The sequence below is a fragment of the Anoplopoma fimbria genome, chromosome 9 (genome assembly GCF_027596085.1).
Source record: "Anoplopoma fimbria isolate UVic2021 breed Golden Eagle Sablefish chromosome 9, Afim_UVic_2022, whole genome shotgun sequence".
NCBI classification, from domain to species: Eukaryota; Metazoa; Chordata; class Actinopteri; order Perciformes; family Anoplopomatidae; genus Anoplopoma; species Anoplopoma fimbria.
The window spans coordinates 29130643-29152499 of NC_072457.1; the positions used below are offsets into that span (position 1 = coordinate 29130643).

The 21857-nt window shown below is 38.8% G+C and overlaps 1 protein-coding gene across 1 annotated transcript; it reads left to right on the forward strand.

Moving 5' to 3' along the window:
* The first annotated feature begins 226 nt into the window (after window positions 1-226).
* chrna6 (cholinergic receptor, nicotinic, alpha 6) lies at window positions 227-19536 on the forward strand. The gene is made up of 8 exons (XM_054603931.1): window positions 227-284; window positions 10009-10148; window positions 11263-11307; window positions 13435-13544; window positions 14444-14651; window positions 15770-16381; window positions 17561-17833; window positions 19411-19536. The coding sequence occupies exons 1-8, from the start codon at window positions 227-229 to the stop codon at window positions 19534-19536; spliced, it is 1572 nt and encodes a 523-aa protein (XP_054459906.1).
* The last annotated feature ends 2321 nt before the right edge of the window (window positions 19537-21857 follow it).

The window sequence follows — 21857 nt, forward strand, 5'->3', positions numbered from 1 at the left end:
CCAGTCAGGCTCTTCCCTGTGTGGAGCCCGTGTGGATGCTCAGAGGGGAGGGACGAACCAAGCCAAGTCCGGATCAGATCCCCGGCAGAGCCAGACTGATACCAGGGGAGAGACGCACGTTTTTCATGCCATTCCACATTATTTATTTCGCTCATTGATTGAACAGAGAGAGTTCCTTCAGAAGAAAGAAAAAAAGTGAAGAGGATCCTGAAACGACACTGGGGAGATGCAGCCGGCGGAGAGATGGACCTGGTTGCTTCTTGTCGTGGGTTTGATGGCTCAAGGTAAGTAGAGCAAGGTAGGCTGTATGTTATGATTTAATGCTTTAATAATGTTTATTTCAGATTCGTCTGGTTTAAATGAGGAGGCGATGATGAGCTGGGAGGTTTGCGCTCCTGTGACAAGACAGTTAACTTGCAGATTGTATGATGGTTCAGTTTATCCCTTTTTATTTTTATAACTTTGTCTTAATATTTCAGCTATGAGAAGTCAGCAATGTATATATATATATAAGCCAAAGAAGTTCCTCTGATAATCAGTCATCTGTAATCAGTCGTATAACTTTTTTCAGTTTTATTATACATTTGAAAATTCAAAATAGTCGTTAAAGTTTCCAAAGATTTATTGTCAAACTGTCAACTTTTAAGTTATTTCACATGTGTATCTTTGTCGTCACGCTTCGTTCCGTGTTAACGAGGCCAACTAAATGAAATGCAGAAGAATCCGAGAGATGCATTTTGATGAATGCAAATGTAGTTTTGAGCCATGAGTCGTGATTTGAGTAAACTAACACAGATGATAATTAGTTTACAGGATGTGTGTTCCTGTTTACTGGTGGGAGAGGGTGTGGGCCTGTGCCAGCACTGGTATCCAGACTGGGAGACTGGTCGTCTGCATGCTTTTGATAAAAACCTTTCTCATTGTCATGTGCTTCTATGGATGAGTCTTACAGCCTTATTTCATTTTACCCCTGTTATGGTATGAATAAAAATGGTTTCTACTTTTTATTAATGAATTCGATTTTTTGATTTGGTAATTGTAAGTTATTTTGATGGATCCTTAACTTATCAAAAGGAATATGTTTAGGTTACAAGTTGTGTTTAGCTGGGTTAAGTTTAGTACGATTAAGTTAAGGTGGGAGTCAATATTATGGAAATATATATATATATATATAATTTCTAAAATAAAGAAGAATAAGCAGCTTTGTCCTTAGACATTGAGTTGAAATTGATTGGATAAGGAATGAAGAGAGGGACAGAGGTAGCAAGAAAAGATTAATGGAAGGAAGGAGGACAGGGAACAAGGGAGGGAAGAAGGAGAGAAGGAAGGAGGGATTGGGTATTATTGAAATGCACCCAGACTTAATCACTGACCGCAGCTGACGCAGGGAGTCTGGTTGTGACCTGGAGCCACTCTGTGGAATAGATGCAGAGACTGTAATGATGCCGCGGCATTTCAAAGCAGTAACGTAAACATTTGCTCCAAAGGCATAAATAACAGCTATCTGATTTATGCAAGGTGGCAGATAGGCTCTTTTATGGTTTATCAGGCTCCACACATACTTCATTCCATGCATGACCCTCGTGGCTTGGGGGTGTCTCTGTCTGTGTGTGTTTGTATGTGTTTCCCTCACTCTCTTGCTCCTGGCATTTTCAGAAGCCAAGTTTGTACTTAAATCATTTGTAAATGTTTGTGGAAAGTTGTGACCCTGAATCTCAATATGTTCATGTAATAATGGACTCAGACACACTATTAAAGACCAAGGGACTTCTGGGAATTAAGTGGCACCATCTTGAGAACTGCTGTGGTTACTGGTATCTACTAGGGAGGCAGCTACAGTAGCTAATGTCATCCAGCTGGCAGGCGAGCTTTCCAAGCTTCAAAACATTTACTCTGATGGTGAAGATCTTTTTATGTGACACATTTTACAGTGGTTTGTTTAGTTAACATTTTCAATTTTGAGAACATTTTCACCATTTAGAGTACAATTTCTAAATCTCACATTTAACAATTGTTTCACATAATTATAAATTTAATTACTCTCACCTATCCGTTCATTTTACAAATTCACAAATCTGAGACCATTCACAATTTTGAGTATACTTACAATTCTCAGTATACAATAACAGATGTTTTACGTCATTATAAATCTGAATATACATACAGATCATTTTACACATCCACAAATTTAAGACTACTTACAAACTCTAGAACACTTACAAATCTCAGTGTGCTTTTACAGATGTTTTTACACATTCATAAAATAAATAACCCACATTTGTATTAATAAATGCTTTTGTATAACTGTAAAATTGCAAGGATTATATTTTCAGCACAACATTAACAATCGACTGGTTATGTTTAGGCAATCCAAAGTACGAAAAAAGAAAAATTGTAGTCTTGATTAGATGTTGAAAAAACACTAATATAGTTTAGAGGGAACATTGCTAATGGATGTAATCAGGGCAGCAATTATGTTTTCCTTTGTAACATTTGTGGACATTTGTAGAATATAAACATATTTTCCACTCTGTTGGAAATTTAAAAGTAATTATTGCGTGTATCATGACCATGTAAAGTACAATATTACACTACTAGACAATACTTTAACTGTAGCATTTCTTTGACACACTGATTACAATTTGCGAACCCTCTGATCAACATTTATCTATTACCAACATCAAAACTGTGACGTCACATTTGTTTTCAGGGCCGAGTGCTGGGAACAGAGGGCTTATGTGACATACTGTAAGCTACAATTTTAGCCTCATACACATCTACACCAACTGATATGTACAGTGCCTTCAAAAAACATGAACACAGAGTAAATAGCACGTACACATGTGTAGAGTTTTTCTGTTGCTACTGGTGGTTTCAAAATTTGCTACTACTAATGTGTAACCTCAGCCTGTAGGTATATTCATGACGCTGTCACTTGTTTTCAAATAGAAGCTGCTCTCTTCATGTATTTGAATGCATGACTGATGATCCAGTCAGTGAACTGTGTTGATGAGATGTTTGTGTATGTGTGTGTGTGTGTGTGTGTGTGTGTGTGTGTGTTTAGCTGCGTGGTTACAAGGCTTATATCACAGTAACATTTATAGAGCAGAACACAGAGCAGAGGGGGCGTGGCTAAACACAAACTGAGTCACAAACAAATGTGTTGAAAGCAACTCACACTGCATTGCCCGCTCCACACCACTGTATCCTCCGCCTTTTTTCATGAACACCCTACTTATCATTAGGTTTCCATATTTTACGCATAGAGCTTGGGAGCATTTTTTTAATTTCCACAAACCCATTTCAATAATTTTTTTAACATATATGCCAACACGTTTCACTTTTTAACAATTTTCATAATAGCATATTAAGCATAAGATAATAAGTGTACTCAGCATACAGAACAGGTTGATGATGCCCACATCACTCGCTCTGGATTCTCTCAAGGTTAGATGACATTTCTTAAACCCCAATATGGCCACTTCAGGGTCTCATTTACACCCAATCACCACTATAATGTAAAATAAGAAAGGAAAATCACTGTTTAGATATTGAACTACAAAGGCTGAATGACTCACTTACATGAAATATATTCAAATTCATGTAACCCACTTTTTGGTGGACGTGCCTTGAGGGACAGATATGCAATTTCTTTTGATCTGCTCATTTTGAACGTGAAAAAAGTAAATTTTCTTTCTGCATGAAAATGTGTCGGGACACTGTTACTGTGTGGTCTTCTGTGAATGTCACAAGGCTTTTAATAGCACTGTATTAGACATATATTAGTGCTTATCTGCGGAAAAAAGGCAGAATGAAAGAATGTGACAAAAAGAAAAATGAATGGAAGTTTTTTGCAAGGTTCTGACACTACAGTTGCAATGAGAAGGATCATGCTGCTGTCAAGCATGTGCCACTATCTTTCTTCCTCTGGCTCTTTGCACCTGTCTCCATTCTTTCTCACCCACAAATCTCTCAGGTTCTGTCTCTGTCATCAGCTTTCTACCTCATCTTACTCAGTTTAATCTCTGTCTTTTCTGCTGTCTCCCCCCCCCCCCCCCCCATCCTTTTCTCCCCCTTTTAATCTCTGTCAGTCGACTTAATTTCATTTCAACTCAAGGAAAACAAACAGTATAAGCAGAGCATTTCAGCTCATGGCAAAGCATTTACTCCTTTAAACAGTGTTTGCCGTGCAAACGTGCAGGATGAAGATATTAAAGTAAAAACACACTTTCTCTTTCACCCCCCTCTCTCTCTCTTCCTCTCGCTCTCACTCTCCTTTAAAAGCATTTGCATGCTCAGGGGAGAATGAAGGCCAAATGGGTCTCCCAGAGTATCCTCTCAAACAGCCCATAAAATGGTCTCTTCCTCTCCATCACTCATTATTCGTCCTTCACCCTCTCCACTTTCCCTCCTCTTCCTTAACCTCAAACTCGCTCTACATCATCATTCTCATCTTTTTCTCGTTGGGTTGACCTCCGACCCTCTTGTCTTTGGTACATTAAATATCTCACGGGATCTATATTTTAATGAACCTCTCTCCTAAGTGTTTTCTGACAGATTCTGCATAGCTAGTTAAATAATTGATACTCCAACATTTGAGTACATTAACTGTACATGCTGCTGAGTTTACTCTAAACTCACAAACTCCTATCCTGCCCTCTATCAAAAGCTGCACCTGACTTATTTTGGAAAGATAAACTCAAACATTAGCTATACAATTATGTCCAAATCATATCAGACTGCTTTCATATGCACATATTGACCTGAAAAATTGTGCAAAAAAATGTGCTAAAATTAAAACCAGAATAAATGGGTGTCCTTCCAAAACATGCTTGTTCAGAAGGGGCTTAATGCTTGCAGCTTTCTGGAGAACAGCTCATACAAACAATTTCACACTCAAACTGTGCCTCCTTGGTTCTTGAGCTATACACCTGCCATGATATATATAGTAGTTGCGTCAAACAAATAAATTGGGCTGTTCACGCCCAGAATCCCCCGTGAAATACACTACCAAAAAAGGAAAGGGTAGACTATACCGTTAGGTGAGGTAAGCCACCTGGACCTTGGGCTGCTAAATAAAAGACACAGACTAAAACGGCTATATATTTATGTTGTTTTTATTATTGTATTATTAAACTATGTTACTATTCTAACATATTGTCTTACTTACAACTTACAAAAAGGCACCCAAAACACTTTAAACATGTGCAACTCAGTTGTATACTACTTACTGTGCTCTTCCACTTCAGAGGCTACAGACGCCGTTGGTCGGGACTGTGTTATCAATGGAAACCAAACCACAGTATGAGGCTATCAGCTTGTGCTTGTTGGGTCCAGGGAAGTGAAGAAAAGTTTGGTTGTATTGTTATCAAGCATTGATATAGGGTTACTAGGCTATATTTATCATCTAACAGCCAAAGTTAACTGCAGTCAATGAGTCCCTGTCTATCCCCTGCGGATGACATGCTGGAGTCGATCTGCAGAGCCTTGAAGCCCCGCCCCCGCTGCTACACAGAGCGCTTTTTTATTTATATTGAATTGTCAAATGTCCAAATTGCATCAAATTCGACACTTCAAAAAACACTGGACTTTTGTCCAGGAGACCTATGTTCTTGCCCCATGTGCAAGTAAAGGAAGTAACATTTTTGACTGGTGGAAATGACAGCTGTTGCTCGCAGTCTTGATCAACTCTTGCTAGTTGTAGCACAAGCTTACTACTATTGTATGTAGTATTATAAGTAGAGTACTACAGACCCATGTACACCGCTTTAACATGTTGGCAAAGCTCTACAGTCACAGCCTGTCTAATAACCGTTGGATTATTTGTGCGGTAATGGATAGCAAGATGCATGTCGGATCACATGATTAATTTACAAATTTCACATTTTTAAATTTGGGTTTTATTTAGGCATCACAAATACATTTCTTTTTTTACTAGTATGGAGAGTTTTGTCTTCTATATAGGCCTACTCTTTCTTCTTTGTTTTCTACTCTGTTTGTCACCACATTACCTTTTTGTCACGTGATATGCTAAACCTAGCATGATGAAAGCAGCCAGCGAAATTGTTGAATGAAATTGGTTGACTAATGAGAGAGAGAGAGAGAGAGAGAGAGAGAGAGAGAGAGAGAGAGAGAGAGAGAGAGAGAGAGAAATCTAGATGGAAGTGTGTATAACCTGTAGCCCATTTTCTTTCGTTATTGGTTCTTTTATGATTTTCAACCTATGATATATCCGGCGATGTTAAATGTGTGTATGTGTGTGTGCATATGTGTGTGTGTGCGCGCATGTGTGTTGGATCCCGTTTTGATCAAAGAGCTGGTTTAGTCGGTCGATGTGTAGCAAAGAGCAGTTTTGCCTTTTTATAAAGGCACCATACAAGTCCATTTTAGTCCATCTAATTATTCCACTTCTATTCCTTCCTCGCTTCTCTTCTATTGCATTCTGTTAACATTGTGTATTGGAAGATTATTTTTTTTTATGCCAAACATGGATTAGATGCTTTTGGTCCCATGCTCCCTTTAAACTCTATTTAGCATAGCATTTGCACATGCTAGGCAGCTACTAGACAGAAGCAATGAAATCTGGATTCTCATAATCTTCTGAGTGACATCTTAAGAAGGCTTTGCTTTCAGTCTCCTCTCTCGCCCTCTCCTTGTCTTGGTGTTTTCTTATTTCCCCTGTCATTCTCTCTAGAGGGCTGTCACCAGGAGTTCAGAACCAGCTGGGTTTCTGGTGTCATTGTTGCCTGCGTGAACAGGGTTTTCTCTTGCCTTTGAGTAGAGGATCTTGGTATAATAGGGTCAACACTGTTTCATCATCAGGATTTAAAGGCCTTCTCCAAAGAAGTCCATTTTAATTAAGATATTTTTCTCTCATCTATCCCAAGATGAAGGGTTTTTTTGTCAACTGAGGATATATTTAAAAAGAGTTCAGAGGGGAAAAAAAGATCTACTGTCTAAGTTCGGATAGTAGACATCTTCTTTGTCTTACTGCTTCCCATACTTTTCTTGCTGTCTCTATCTCTATTGCATGATCTGTCTCCAATGCAGCTCCATCCAACAGGCCTGAGAGCTGCCCAACAGAGATGAATGTGGTATTGATCTAGACATTTCACAGTGTGATGGGGAGCGAGCTGGGTATCAGCGTGAGAACTCCAGGAGCAGTGGGGGTGTTGAAGAAGGAAAAGTGGGTGATCACATTCACACATGGCAGGAGTATGTTTGGTTGTAACTCAGTTGGCCGCAGAGCAGCAAACTGTGAGGGCAACCTTCAACTTCTCGCTTTGATATGTTTTACTTTGAAAATGTTAGTGGCTTACACAACCAACAAAAACAGGTTTATCTTGGTAAAGAATGTGGTTGCACTGTTATTTAATGTCATAACTAGATTTAAAGTTGTAATCCTTGTCATGGTCGTTTAGTCTGTTTCCTGTTTTATTTTGAAAGTTACTCCCGACATATGTCATGTTTTGCTTTACCTTCTTACTTTCTCTTTCCCCCCCCTTGTTTTCCACCACACCTGACTTTCATTAGTTAATTAGTTCCTTGTGTATTAAGTCTTTGAGTTACAATGTTTCAGTGTCAGGTCGTCATTGTTTCTACAGTCCAGCCTTGCTCATGGTGTTTAGTTTACGTCAGTGTTTAGCACTCTTAGGTTTTTGGACGGTACCTTTCATTTTTGACGGGAAGATTAACAGGAAACAGAGGCTTGACCTAGTCTAGTCAGTGCATCCTGGCTCTATACATTTCACGTTGGCCAAGCAATGTTGAGAAGGTGCAACTAGGTTAAGCCAGGTGTAAGTAATTTGGATACAGGCGTTCAGGGTACCAAACACTCAGTGGGCAGGCTGGTCTCATCCAGCATTGGTAGCAAAATCTGCATGAAAAATAATTTGCTGTAATTCATAGATAATCCATGAAGGTCGCTGCTAAATAAAAACATATATAATAAAATACAGTAAAGTACATACAAGAGCATGGAATAACTATGAAAAGACACATTGGTTTCTAATTAGAGTGAGTGCTGACTGAACAGAGAAAGCACCAGGATTAATCAAGCCTGGCTGTTAGCCTGGTCTGGAGCAGGCCAACTGCACAAATAAATGTTAATGGTAATTTATGTGCCACTGCTTTCATGAAATAGAATCATGGCCGAATTCAGCCAGGATAACTGGAAAGTCCTGGCTTAATCCAATATTTAGGTTTTGTGAAATGGCCTCTGGAAACCAGAATTTGAAACAGTATTTTCACTTCTGTTTCATATAATATTCATAACTGACTCGCTGTCAAAAAGATACAGACAATGACTGGTGTCTTGTATTATAAATGCCTTTTTTGTTAATGATTGGGGTCACCACAAGCTTCAGTGAAAAATAAATTGCTTTTCCTGTGGCTGTTTCACAATAAAAGCCTCCGCATGTTAAATGCTTTTAATGTGAAGCATCGGTAGGGTGAACAATAAAGGCTGATACAAATTAGATTGAATTCTAAACTGTAACACCGTATCCAATAAATCCCTCATAAGATGAAGGTAATTTAAACCCTTGTGGGAATGGGAATAGATATATAAAGAGGTAATTATTATTAAAGAGTTAATTATTATTAACTGTAAATACAACGAATGGTTGTTGGTGACAAAAGGCTGATCATTAATAGTATCGGACATATACTTTAATAATCTTAAGGATTATGACGTTAAATTAATTCACTTTTGATTCTTGGTCAATTTTGGATACATTTTTCTATGGGATATAACTATGGGACAGTGTTTTAAATTGGCTACAGTTCAGATTTACATGACAACATTCCATTATTACATTAGCCAAGAGAGTGCAATGTATTAAGTGTTAAGTATCACTGAGTAGATCCTTTAAAGGAAAATAATTGAGAATACAGAATGAGGAAAAGCAAAGAAAATAAATAGCAGCTCCTCCCACAACTCGATTCCTCACCTGGGCTAAAAGAAATAGAACTTCACAGCACTTCCTCTACTGTCCTCAGGCTACAGTCTTCAACTCCTCTGCACTAAGTTAAAATAGCTTGCCTTGCATTTTCCTAGGCAGACATGCTGATATTGTGCCTCAGGCATAGGTGCCTAGGCTCCTTCCTGGATGATTAGTAAATAAGACCCTCATTTTTGTGTACAGCACTTAAGCCGCAGTCCAACCAAACATATACTTACATTTAGATAAGTTAAAATAAATGTTGTACTCATAAAGGATGAACACCCTCAACTGCCAACACCTAGAGAAGAAGACATGATTTATCTCGACTTAGATTTTTTATTTGACCCTAAATTAAATTCTATGGTTGTATACCACCTGCCCATAACTCCTAAAAAACAGACAGCATTGCTCTTGGGGCTTTTAAAGTTATACTCTTACTGCACATAACTTGCAATGGTGGTCAATAAATTCATGTATTCAGGTGAGTTACCATGGTTTCCAGTAATGACAATGACTATTTGGACTAAAATGAATTAGTGAACCAATGATCCTAAAGGAAATATGAAAACAGATTATGTGATATCACACCATTCAGAGTGGACATGTCCGCTTCGTGCTTCCTTACTTAACAGCTTTCAATGTTGTCTCTCCATTTAAAGCAGCCCAATCCCACAAAGAAACATCCAAAAAGTCAAGTCATGTCACAGACTTGTTCAACGTAGACTTTCAACTCTGATGATCTAAGCAGACGAGTTATAATCCTAAAAGACTTCTTTAAAGATGATTCATCAAATATTAAACTCTCATCTACAAACTTAAAAGACCTATTAATGTGACGTTGAATCAAAACTGTAAGAGGCTGACAAAGTCTATTTTTCTCACAGTTCTCTGATTGATTAGCACTGCCAGTATTAGTCTTTCAGATACTATCTATGAGTTCTTCGAGACAATTTGATTTCTACTCAGTCTCTTCCTCTCTTCTTATTCCCAGTCACTTATCTAGTCACTGACCACTCCGTCTGCTCCTCTCTTCCTTGTCTCTGCACCCTTTCTGTTTTTCCAGACTGCTTTCCATCCAAGGCAGAGGACCGGCTCTTCAGGAAACTGTTCAGAAGATATAACCAGTTCATCAGACCAGTGGAGAATGTCTCTGACCCGGTCACTGTGGAATTCGAGGTCTCCATCTCACAGCTGGTCAAAGTTGTAAGCTACACACCCAAACACACACACACACACACAGGAGTAGATATTCTAATCATAACATGCACACAAAGCGTGTAAATCCTCAGTTCAATATGATGTCAAAGGTGTTTTAAGCACCTTTGGACATTTATTTCATACCGCCTGTCTTGTTTTATAAGTGTGTATGAGCAAAGTATGTAACCAAATGTTGTTTCACAAATAGCAACCTCCCAACAGTATGTGTGTGAACTGAAAGACGTCTGCCAACGAGCATCTCTATCATATTTCATACCTTTGATAGAGAAAAGGCAAAAGATAAGCTGCAGAACGAGAGAAGTGAAAGCAGAAAGTCTTTATTTAGTCTGTTCAATTTCACGGATTGTGAAAATGTCACACAGTGTTGTTATACACTGCTGTTTTTCTTTGGCAATGTTAAGTTTAAAGCGGTGGGGGATGGTTTGGGGAGGGGGGAGGGATTGCTGCACATCCCCCGGTGAAAATAGGTTTTCAGCTCAAAATGGAAATCCTCAGATTAAGGGAAAATTGCCTGCAGGAACCTTTTTCAGACTGGACGGATATATAGCTATATCGGCTTGCTCGAGATTAATCTAAAGGTGAGTGTGTGGATGAGCACTGAAGGAATGTATGTCTTTGTCTGTGCGCATATTTTCACATATCTGCTTGTACACAGTGTTTGTAGCTGATATATTTCTGTATATGGTTTATGTGGAATTCTGAGAATCACAAGAATGCAATTCAAACTGTACAAGGGTCACAGAGAGAGGTGGAGTGGAAGTGACATCTGTTACCTTGTCATCTATTATTAACTTACTCACAGTTGACCTTTTCTGTCAATCAACTCCAGCTCTAGAGGAATAAGATTAGAGGACGAATTCTGTGAATCATTTTTTCTGCCTTTATTTGTCTTTTATCCTCTTTTAAAACCTCACATGGAATACACTTGGCATAGTTACTTCAGCTGATGTACCAACACACACACACACACACACACACACACACACACACACACACACACACACACACACACACACACACACACACACACACACACACACACACACACACACACTGTTCTGCATGTTAACAAGCCGTCTCCCTCTATTTCTCTTTACAGGATGAGGTGAATCAGATAATGGAAACAAATTTATGGCTAAGACATGTAAGTACGCACACACACACACACACACACACACACACACACACACACACACACACACACACACACACACACACACACACACACACACACACACACACACACACACACACACACACACACATAAACAGACATACATACTCTATCCATCACATAAACTATTTCACTGACCTAACCCAATTTTGCGGTCCAGAAAGAGAGAGGTAGGGGAAGACTGAGGAGGGGTATGTTATCACATACCTATACATATTAAGCAGACATCAATAAAGGATGCCACACTCTGTCTCTCACTCTCCCTATGTGTGCTTGTGTGTGTGTGTGTGTGTGTGTGTGTGTGTGTGTGTGTGTGTGTGTGTGTGTGTGTGTGTGTGTGTGTGTGTGTGTGTGTGTGTGTGTGTGTGTGTGTTTGAGAGAGAGTAAATTTCATACATCACTGAAATGTTAAACACAGTAAAAATAAAGAACATGAGACAAGTGAACAAGAAAACAGATATATCTCAGATAGACATTTGAATGCACCAGCTAGTGATCAATGTCAGCATTATGGTTAGTCACGCTCTGTCTCTCAGCAGATCCATAGCCATGGACCCTGAACTCCTGACCTCCCACAGCCAGCTATTCCCCCAAATAACATATTCTGTCTCTGTCCTCCAAGCTGCCTGATACCTGAAACCATATAATTGAAGCAGCATTTTATCACCATTATAGACATTGCCCTTTTAAATCAGTGACTAATTGAGGCCAAACAGCTGTTGGATTCTGATGCAATTCAATGGTGGCTAAGATTACGCTGGGATCTCTTTAGCTTTCAAATTAAAATGCATTGAAAGGCCTGTATATGATGATCTTATTGGTAATGGCTGAGCTGTTTATTTGTTACAAGGCATCACTAATGAGAAGCTGTGTAAACACCACAGTCACTGATAAAGATTTTGAATCGCAGCCAGTGGGTTTACAGTGTTAGCCATTTTAGAAAGCCCCCCTTGATGAATTTGTTGCATCTGTTCTGCAGTGACACTGCAGGGGATTCCTTCTCTAACAGAGTACAGTGTTTCTAAATGTGTTCACTTTCTGCTCATTAAAACCAGGCTCTATTGACTTCTTTTATCAAAATTGATAAGAGAATTTGATTTTAAACAGTGAAACATACATGTGTTTTAGTTGTGTTTCGCAGGCTGGCTTATTTCTGTATTTCATTCCGTATGAATTTCAGGTTGAGACTCAAAATAATAAAGTATTCGGTATTGTAACAACTTGCTTCATTATTCATAACCTAGAGATGCAAAATATAATGGATTTCATATCTTTCTTCCCTTCCCTAATCTTCTTGCTTAAGTTCATTTATTTGTGAAAACTCACTTTGTTGATTATTGTTACACTTAACAAAAATGACCCACTGCCTGCTTTTTTTCATTGCTGTCATTAACATAGAAGGTAAATGTAGAATAATCTATTTTTGTAAACAATAAGCCTTAAACCTCAACCTATCAGGAATTACATCTCCAGCCAATCATATTGTGAACTCCCTGGATTGATAAATGAAAAAGCCAGTGTAGCATGAAGTGGTTAATTAAACAGCTCTGAGATCATGACTGGATATTAATCCGTCTGGCTAATGAAATAATTAATCTTGAATGACATGCAAATAGCCAAGACTAATGGATTTACGGCTCATGAAATGTAACCAGGTACGTTGAAGTGAATGCATTCAGTGTTCTGTCGGTGTGTTATTTACTTATATGCTTCCCCTCCTCTTTGAACTGCTCTTTATTCAGATGTATTGTAGATGTGTAATTATTTTCTTACTGCAGCTTTGTGGCCGTCTTACCAGGAGGAAATGCATCAAACAAGTTGATTGGCTTAATTTTCTGTGAGAAGGCAGTGAACGCACTAATGTTCCTGTCAATAAACATTTGATTTTTTGCTACATTATTATTATTACTTTATTTGGCTCTGCTGTAATACATCAAAGGAAGTTCTGCCTGCAGTATAAATATGCATTTCAAAAATATTCCTATGAAGGGAAATGTCTCAAGTGACTAATACTGTCTGCAGTGTACAATGCAAAATACAAAACAGATGGTTGGCTCCTCAACATGCTCTCAATGTTTTTCTCTTCTTCTCTTTCAGATTTGGAATGACTACAAGCTGCGATGGATGCCGGCAGAGTTTGACGGGATTGAGTTCATTAGAGTTCCATCGAACAAGATCTGGAGACCCGACATTGTGCTGTACAACAAGTGAGACTCATCATTATTATCATTAGCTTGTTGTTTAGCTTCAACTGCAAATAATTATCCCCCAACGATGCAGTTCCCCTCAGCTCTATGAAGTGTTTTTGCTTCTTTTAGCTTATTGTTTTGGTTTCACGGCCCACAACCTCACTGCTTTGGTTCACTTTCATTGCTTTCATCAATCTTTTTTCCAGCAGCAGAAGACTAGCTGTTGAACATAGTGGAGCATTTAGCAGCTAAAGAACCTAATGTTTCCCTCAGGCTTTGGTTGAGACCGAACCAGAGCTAAAATGGAAATGAATATTGGACTTACATTTATCCAGTAACCAGAAACCCGACTCCAAATGTGAATCATTTTTTAAAAATCGATTTTGTAATTTCAGCATGAGATCATGTGTTAGTAACCTCATTACAATATTACATTAATTACAAATTCCTTGAAGCACAAATGCATTGTATACCCCTAGCTGCTGCACTATTCAACAGAGTGTACTATAATTACACAGAAATACACCAGTCTATTGTTCAGGGTCCGTTTGTGCTCTGCTCCTTTCTTTCAAAATAATTTTGTCTTTGTATTTACAATTGTGACTCATTATGTTAATCAAAGGCAATTTTGTATTTCACAATTTTGAATAATGCAGTTTCATTGTCCTCTGTCATTTAATCCTAATCATCTCTTTCTTACCTTAATAACCTCACCTATTATCTTCCCCCCTCTTGTGTTTCTCGCTTTCATTTTCTCCTCACCCTTCCTCCCATTGTTTGATGTCTCTGCCTCCCTCTAACATTTGTGTCCTATTCAAAACCCAAAATGCTTGCTTCATATCTCCTCATATCCTCTCTGCCATGGGACTACTTTTGCTTTATTACACACGTACACACACACACACATTCATATACAGTGCTGTAGGTGATTTTCTGGTGGAAGATAAGACCAAGGCTCTACTGAAGTTTGATGGTACCATCACCTGGGTTCCTCCAGCTATTTTCAAATCCTCCTGCCCCATGGACATCACCTATTTCCCGTTCGACTATCAGAACTGCTCCATGAAGTTCGGCTCCTGGACTTATGATAAAGCCAAGATTGACCTGGTACTTATTGGGTCCAAGGTCAGTGTTTGCGACTGTGTCCAAGTCTGGCGTATCTATCAACTTTTTATCTATTTTATTATTTTTCTTTCTTCTCTTGTTCCACAAAAGCACTGCTTACACTCATCCATTTAGATACTGCATGTATTTACTGTGGAGAACATTGTTTTTGTTTGCATTAAAGGGGCACTCCACCGATTTTACACAACAAAGTCAATTAACTAGTAATGTTGAGCACTATTCAGTCTCTGAAAACAGTTATATAATGTCTTCTGTAGCTCTGGAAGGAGCTCGCTACAGTCTTGAGGAAATAACCCAAATGGTACCATGGTGGTGACATTAGGGTTACCTTTAATAAAAAAATACCTGCGTAATAAGCTTAGGACAAGGAGTTTGATTGAAGTGGGTATTTACTAACGTGTCATAATGACAAATGCCGGTTGGTTTGCATAAAATCCAACGGATGTAAGCTTGAACACCAGACTTGCAGAACCGGAAATCAACCTTACTCTAATTTAGGGTTCATGGAGGGTTTACTGAAGGATGTTACAGAGTTGTATTTTTTAGCTCTTGTTAGTGCCACACTTTTTGAGATCGCAATAAATTGCTGGAGTTCCCCTTTAACATATTTTATCATTGTGTGTTTTGAATATAAATCCAGCAAGAAGAGTTATGAGAATAAAATTGAGTTTTAAAAGTAAGAACACAACCAATCTGTAGTTTAACAATTTTGTTTTGTGCTTACTTAAGGGACTCTGGTGGATAATCAGTGGCTGCACTCATTTTCCTCTTCTCTTCCGATTATTGTACAATTTTCTGAGCTGTTAAGAGCCGTTAACATCACAAGACGGCCTTAATTACTGTAAACTACAGTGATCAGCCACTTCTTGCAGCGACATACAGTATTTTGGGTGCATGTGGACATGAAGCTCAGGTGAAAATCTGTTTCCATTTATTTTGCACATTCTAACAAATCCATATTCATCATCTGGAAACAAACTGTAAAAGACAAATCCATGAGCCTTATATGTATTGTACTAACCGAAAGGGACCTTTCAGAATGGTAAGCAAACCCTGAATGTTGTTGTGGTGCTAAATCATTGCATGATTTGATTTTAAGATCTTTATCCATCACATAGGTGAATCTGAAAGACTTCTGGGAAAGCGGAGAATGGGAAATCATTGACGCTCCGGGCTACAAGCATGATATAAAGTACAACTGCTGCGAGGAGATCTACCCAGACATCACTTACTCCTTCTACATTCGGCGCCTGCCCCTCTTTTACACCATCAACCTCATCATCCCCTGCCTCCTCATCTCTTTCCTTACAGTGCTGGTTTTCTATCTCCCGTCCGACTGTGGAGAGAAGGTCACGCTCTGTATCTCCGTCCTGCTCTCCCTCACTGTGTTCCTACTCGTTATCACCGAGACCATCCCCTCCACTTCGCTGGTCATCCCGCTCATTGGAGAGTACCTGCTCTTTACAATGATCTTCGTCACACTCAGCATCGTCATCACCGTATTCGTGCTAAATGTACACTACCGCACGCCAATGACCCACACTATGCCGGATTGGGTGCGCTCTGTGTTTCTCAAAGTGCTGCCAAGGATAATGTTGATGCGGAGACCGATTGATGAAGACAGCAAGCCCGGGGGGTTGGATATCAGTGGGGAGGCAGGAGGAGCTGGAGGGGGAGGAGGAGGCGGAGGAGGGAAAGGAGGGAAGAAGCGAAAGAATAGCTTGATGCAGGTAAGGCATCCCCATCCCAAAACATCCAGTCCACTTGAGCTCTTAGGCTCTGACCCAAGTTTCATTTCTGGACCTGTTCAATAAGACACAGATAGTTTGGGTTGTTAAGTCATCTTGATGTGGCAACCCTGGGCTACAGCACTTTGTGAAGGCCAACTTGAGGCCAGGAGTAATAGCACTTACACACCAAACACAGTTGCTATTGAATATTCTACACTTTGAGGCAGTCTCCCCTGGAAAGCATTCATAGTGTCCACATGAAAAGACTGACATATGTGTATCAAGAATAAAAGAAATAGAGCTAAGGTACAGAGAGAAGCCACACCCTATTCTCAACTCCTCACAATTTGTCAAGAGGGTGTGTATGTCCCATGTAAATGTTCAATATTCTGTCCCATCAAGAAACCATATAAACATTTTTAGATCTACATTTTAAAAGTTACTTTACTTCCATAGCTATCCAGTTCCTGTCTTCTTATATCAATGATAAAGAAGAGGTACATGGGCTTTGACTAGTACACTATAGCTTTGAGTTAATTCTGCAGCTGCAGCCCTGAAAGACAACTCAATATTATATCTAAAATTGAATCAATTTTATTCAGCTCTGGGACAGGGAACCATCATAGTGGTCTTTGATTTAGCTCTAAGGCAGCTAGGGGAAGTGACTGAACCATTTCCTACAGTAATACTCTTTCTGTATAAAATGTAGTTGTTCTTCTGGGAAGCAACCCTTGGATTACCTCCACCAACAGACAGAGAGTGTTTCTAACAATTTCATAGCTTGCTTGTCAGACCATACAACACACTTCCATATTCGGGTGCTCTTCTAAAACCCTTTGAGATCTAGCTACTTACTTCCTGCAAGTACTGCCTGGTGAATTCACTTAACTCTTCTCTACTGGTAAAGAATTGTAACAGAGTTCTCTCACACACAGTTTTATTACTGAATCATACTGTAGATACATTGAGAGCTCAGAAGAAGCACAATAACTTAAACAAAAATTTGTATTCCCCAGAAACACTGGAAAGAAACAAGTATCTACTTCATATTACCTAGTTAATGTTTCACCTGCTGTACAGATGTATCCCAGAGATCCCAATGTGTTATATTAAATAATTACCAACTTTGAGTTTATGCAGAAAGTGAAACTTAATCCGAACTCTGTTTGTGATCCCCAGCAGGTTGGAGGAGGCTCTCTCAACTGTCTGGAGTTCAGTGACAGTAAGTTCTCGTCCGTGGAGGGCTGCACTGGTAAGAAATGCCCTTGCCCCTGCCAACATGGGAAGGAGATCCCAGATACACCAGACATGGGGAAGATAACACGTCAGCTGAGTCATCAGAGCATCAACACTGTGGTGGCCTTTTCTGTGCTGTCACCTGAGGTCAAACAGGCCATAGAGAGCGTCAAGTACATTGCTGAGAACATGAGGAGTCGCAACAAGGCCAAAGAAGTGAGTACTCTGTATTTTCATTTTATTTGATTACTCCGAAAGTCAATATTTAATAAGTAAAATAAATCAAGCCGATGCTCTTCAAAAGTTCTCCAACAAATGTGTTTTGCTTACGTGGACTATCAAATTCATACTGTGTAAGCCAAGCAGAAGTATACAATTCAATAATCAAAGAGGGACAGAGGGAACAGAATAAGTAGGAAACCATTGTGGCCATCAGAGTTGATGGTTGCCAGACATTTTAACTTGTCACGGATGTAAATTATATAATTAACAACAGCTCTGTTATATTTCAGTGTTCTCAGTAAGCATGCACAATACCAGTACTCTAAATGGCTGATTATTATTTTTATTTAATAATTTACACATGTGCTTTGACGTGTCAAAAATCTGCTGGGAAAAAAGTTATACCAGATAGAATTTAATCAAAGCCACAGGTAAGCCAAACATTTTTTTTGAGACAAAACAAAGACCAACAGTGAAATAATAAACTAGGCTAAATGTTGTAAACATATACCACAGCTGACAGACCATTTTCTGTATTAATTTGGACGCACTGTACTTTCCTTTTTCCTGTGCAATGATGAGTTATTGCACAGGAAAACGTGGTTTAGATAATCTGGTTAAACTTGTTTACAGCGTGTCTTGTCTGCTTATCTATCCTGCCCCATCAGACTTTGATGTAATAATACATGGCCAAACTAGAAGAAATATGACCCAAGTTGTAATTAATCACAGTTATGAGAGACACAAGCTCCCGCAAGGGGCCCCCAGGGCCATCACACAAAGCAGCCTTCATTGTGTGGTCCCATAAAGACAAAGCCCTAGTTCATGTATTGTATGTATGTAAATGCAATTTGACTATTTGGAGCTTTACCAATTTAGAAAATACAGTAACTTCTGGATCAAGTCACAAAATAAATATATTATTCTAGTGTTTCTAAACTATCAATAAACCCTACATCCGCTCATAGAAAGCAAAAACACAGCAAGTGTGTCAATGCATAATGGATTTCTGCAAAACCACTCTAAACAGCCTTGGCCTGGGAGAGTTTTACCGTGATTCTGAGCATTGTTCCAGATCCTAACCTACTCCATAAGTATATAAATATAATTTTTAGATGTGAGTTGAGAGCTTTTCCTCCTCTCTTTCTCTCTCTGTTACAAACACAGTGGGTGAAATCTCCCAATGGGTAGAAACAGCCTTTGATATGCAAATATCGTGGCTCAATCAGCTTTGTCAAAACGCCTGTCGTTTCTTTTGACGCTGTGGTTTGAATGCAATTATCATAGAAATTTTCTCCAGTGTAAATTATTTATCTGTCTTATGTTGGCTTGCAAAAAATGTTAAACTCTCATTTTCTCTTCGTCTTTTTGTTGGTATTTCCTTCCTTCCATCTTTTCTGTGTAATACTCACCTCCCCCATCCACTCCCACAAACTACTCACCTGTAAATCAAGTTTCCTTCCACTGCATACCTATCGTTAAAAAAAACCAACCTCTCCTCAATTTTCATCTTTCATATGTCACCGCTGACACTGTCACACCTGATGTTTTCTCCCCTTGCTTGCTCACAGGTGGAGGATGACTGGAAGTATGTTGCCATGGTAATCGATCGAATCTTCCTTTGGGTGTTTGTGACCGTGTGCGTCCTGGGAACTGTGGGCCTCTTCCTCCAGCCTCTTTGTGGTTTTGTCTCATAACTGCCGACCAATTAGGGTTCACTGTCACCCTGTGTAGACCAATCCTGAACAAGTTACTAACTCGCAGTTCTCGGTTGGCCAATCAGAAGACAGCATTTTGAGTCCTAAAGGACTATTTGGTGTGCTAGTTTTGCTTCTTGCCTTTTGCATAGAGCAGTAATACAGAAAAATTGAAATTGAGAAAAAAAAGGGTTTGAAGTTTTCAGACTGGCTGATAAACTGCATAAATAAATACAAAGGTTACAATGACTTGCCGTTTAAGAACGCTTATTTATAAAAACTGCACTCTGCCTTTCTGATAACCTTCACAAAACAAGGTTAAGGTGCAGTATCTCAAATGGGTTCTTTCAGTATTTTTTGTCATTTAAGTAGGTTTAAGAAAACAAACTTTATTTAAACTATTAATAATTTACAGTTTACATTATTTAAATGTATCTGTTTTGTGAGGTTTGTCAGTATTGCGTGACAACATGTTGTAGAGCCCAGAGATTACTGAACAGTGTGCAGTTAATGCAGCCTGGCCAGCAATACAAAGGAGGTACTGTGGTTTGCTTTTTTTGCTCTGTTTTTTTACTTATTTTTAGCAAATTAACTTTATTTTGACAAAATGTTAGTTTTAGTTACTGCATTTTAGCTTCTAAATGTTAATTCCTGCATGGTTCTAAAGAGGTATATTAGAGTTTGGGTGGGATCAAAACTTTGCACATCAAGTAGTCCTTCAGGACTGGGGCCAGAGAATTAGAATCCATCAGATGTTAGCAAACTGGGAACTCTCCACCTCCAGTAGAAGTGGCACAAACACTCTACCACACTGAACTCAACCCTGCAGCAAACAACTTTCCCCCCATTGAGCTGACTGATGATTGTCATCCCCAGTCGGATTCATCAAGCTGCTCACTGTCAGAGCCAATCGCGCTCACTGCTTTTTGTGTCATTTACAATTAGAGTTCAGATTTCTGCTGCAACTTGGCAGTGCTTTTAACAAATAAGGGCAGGCTGTTCTTCTTTTTTGTAATTAGAAACCATGTGTTTATAAATGTTCTTTCTGATTAATGTTCCACAAGGTAATTGGTTTGCCTGGTAAATATTGGATTAAATGGTACTTGATTAGTTGCTCCTGAAATAGCATTTCTATTAATTCGTAAGAGGATTCTATCATCCAATTCCAAGCCTATTAATTTTCTTGTCACTTTTGATTAAGGTTACTTTTAAGAGTAAACATGCAATGCACAAAACATGCGTAACAGAATTTTTTATCGCTTTGATCACAAATATATTGTTGTTGGATTACATCAAGGTACTGCTTATTTTATTCCATTTCATTTATCCCTATACTTTTTGTTTATATGATCAGAAAATGCACAACTCGTGCTAAAGGGAGCAACCATGTTTGTACTAATGATCTTTGCCTTTTTTGTCTTTGAAATTAAATAAATGCAATATTTGTTCAAATAAAATGCATAACATTTACTGGTATAGGTTTTGAAATATGCCAACAAAAAAATCAATAACTACCTTTTTTAAGGGCTTTACACATAAACATTTTAAATGCGCACACACTAACACAATGACACTGTAGGATTGATGTGATATTTTGATTTTCCATTATTTCCATTATGAACAAAAAAACAGAGGTATAATTAAAACTCCAGTTGCAATGTCTAATTTCAATCTAAATTGCATTATTATGCACAAGAGTGCCACATACTCACATTTATCTATCTGAGGGTCGATCTCTCAGCTGTAGAGTATATGTGTAAAGATACGTTGCAGTGACAGAGTCAGTTGTTGCAGGCTGTAATTGTTATAACAATATACAGATTGTGTTAAAACATTGAAAGTAGAATAGACGTCCGTCCACCAACCTGATATTTACAGACTTTATGAATGTCTCATTGAATCCCTGCATTGGCACTGAAATTCAACATAAATCTTTATTGCAGAATGGTTGTATATGAACGTAATTCATGGGAGACATGGCTGCACGCACACACAAACACACAGACTTGGAGAGATCAAAGAGCAGTTTGACTCACTGGATAATCTCTTCTATGGTAAATTATGGTGCCATTCGAGCATGAAACACATGGCTGTAGCCCATAGGCTGGAAAGGCCGCTGTGATGCAGTGAACAGGGACAGCTAATAGGAACATGGCATTTTTGTATTCTTATCTTAATTTTAAAATGTGCCATTTGTGCAAACAATCTTAAAGTGGCCCTATTATGCTTTTCCACTTCTTCCCTCTTCTTTAGTGTGTTATATATATTTTTGTACATGTAAAAGGTCCGTAGAGTGTAAAACCGGAAGTCCACGCCTAAAA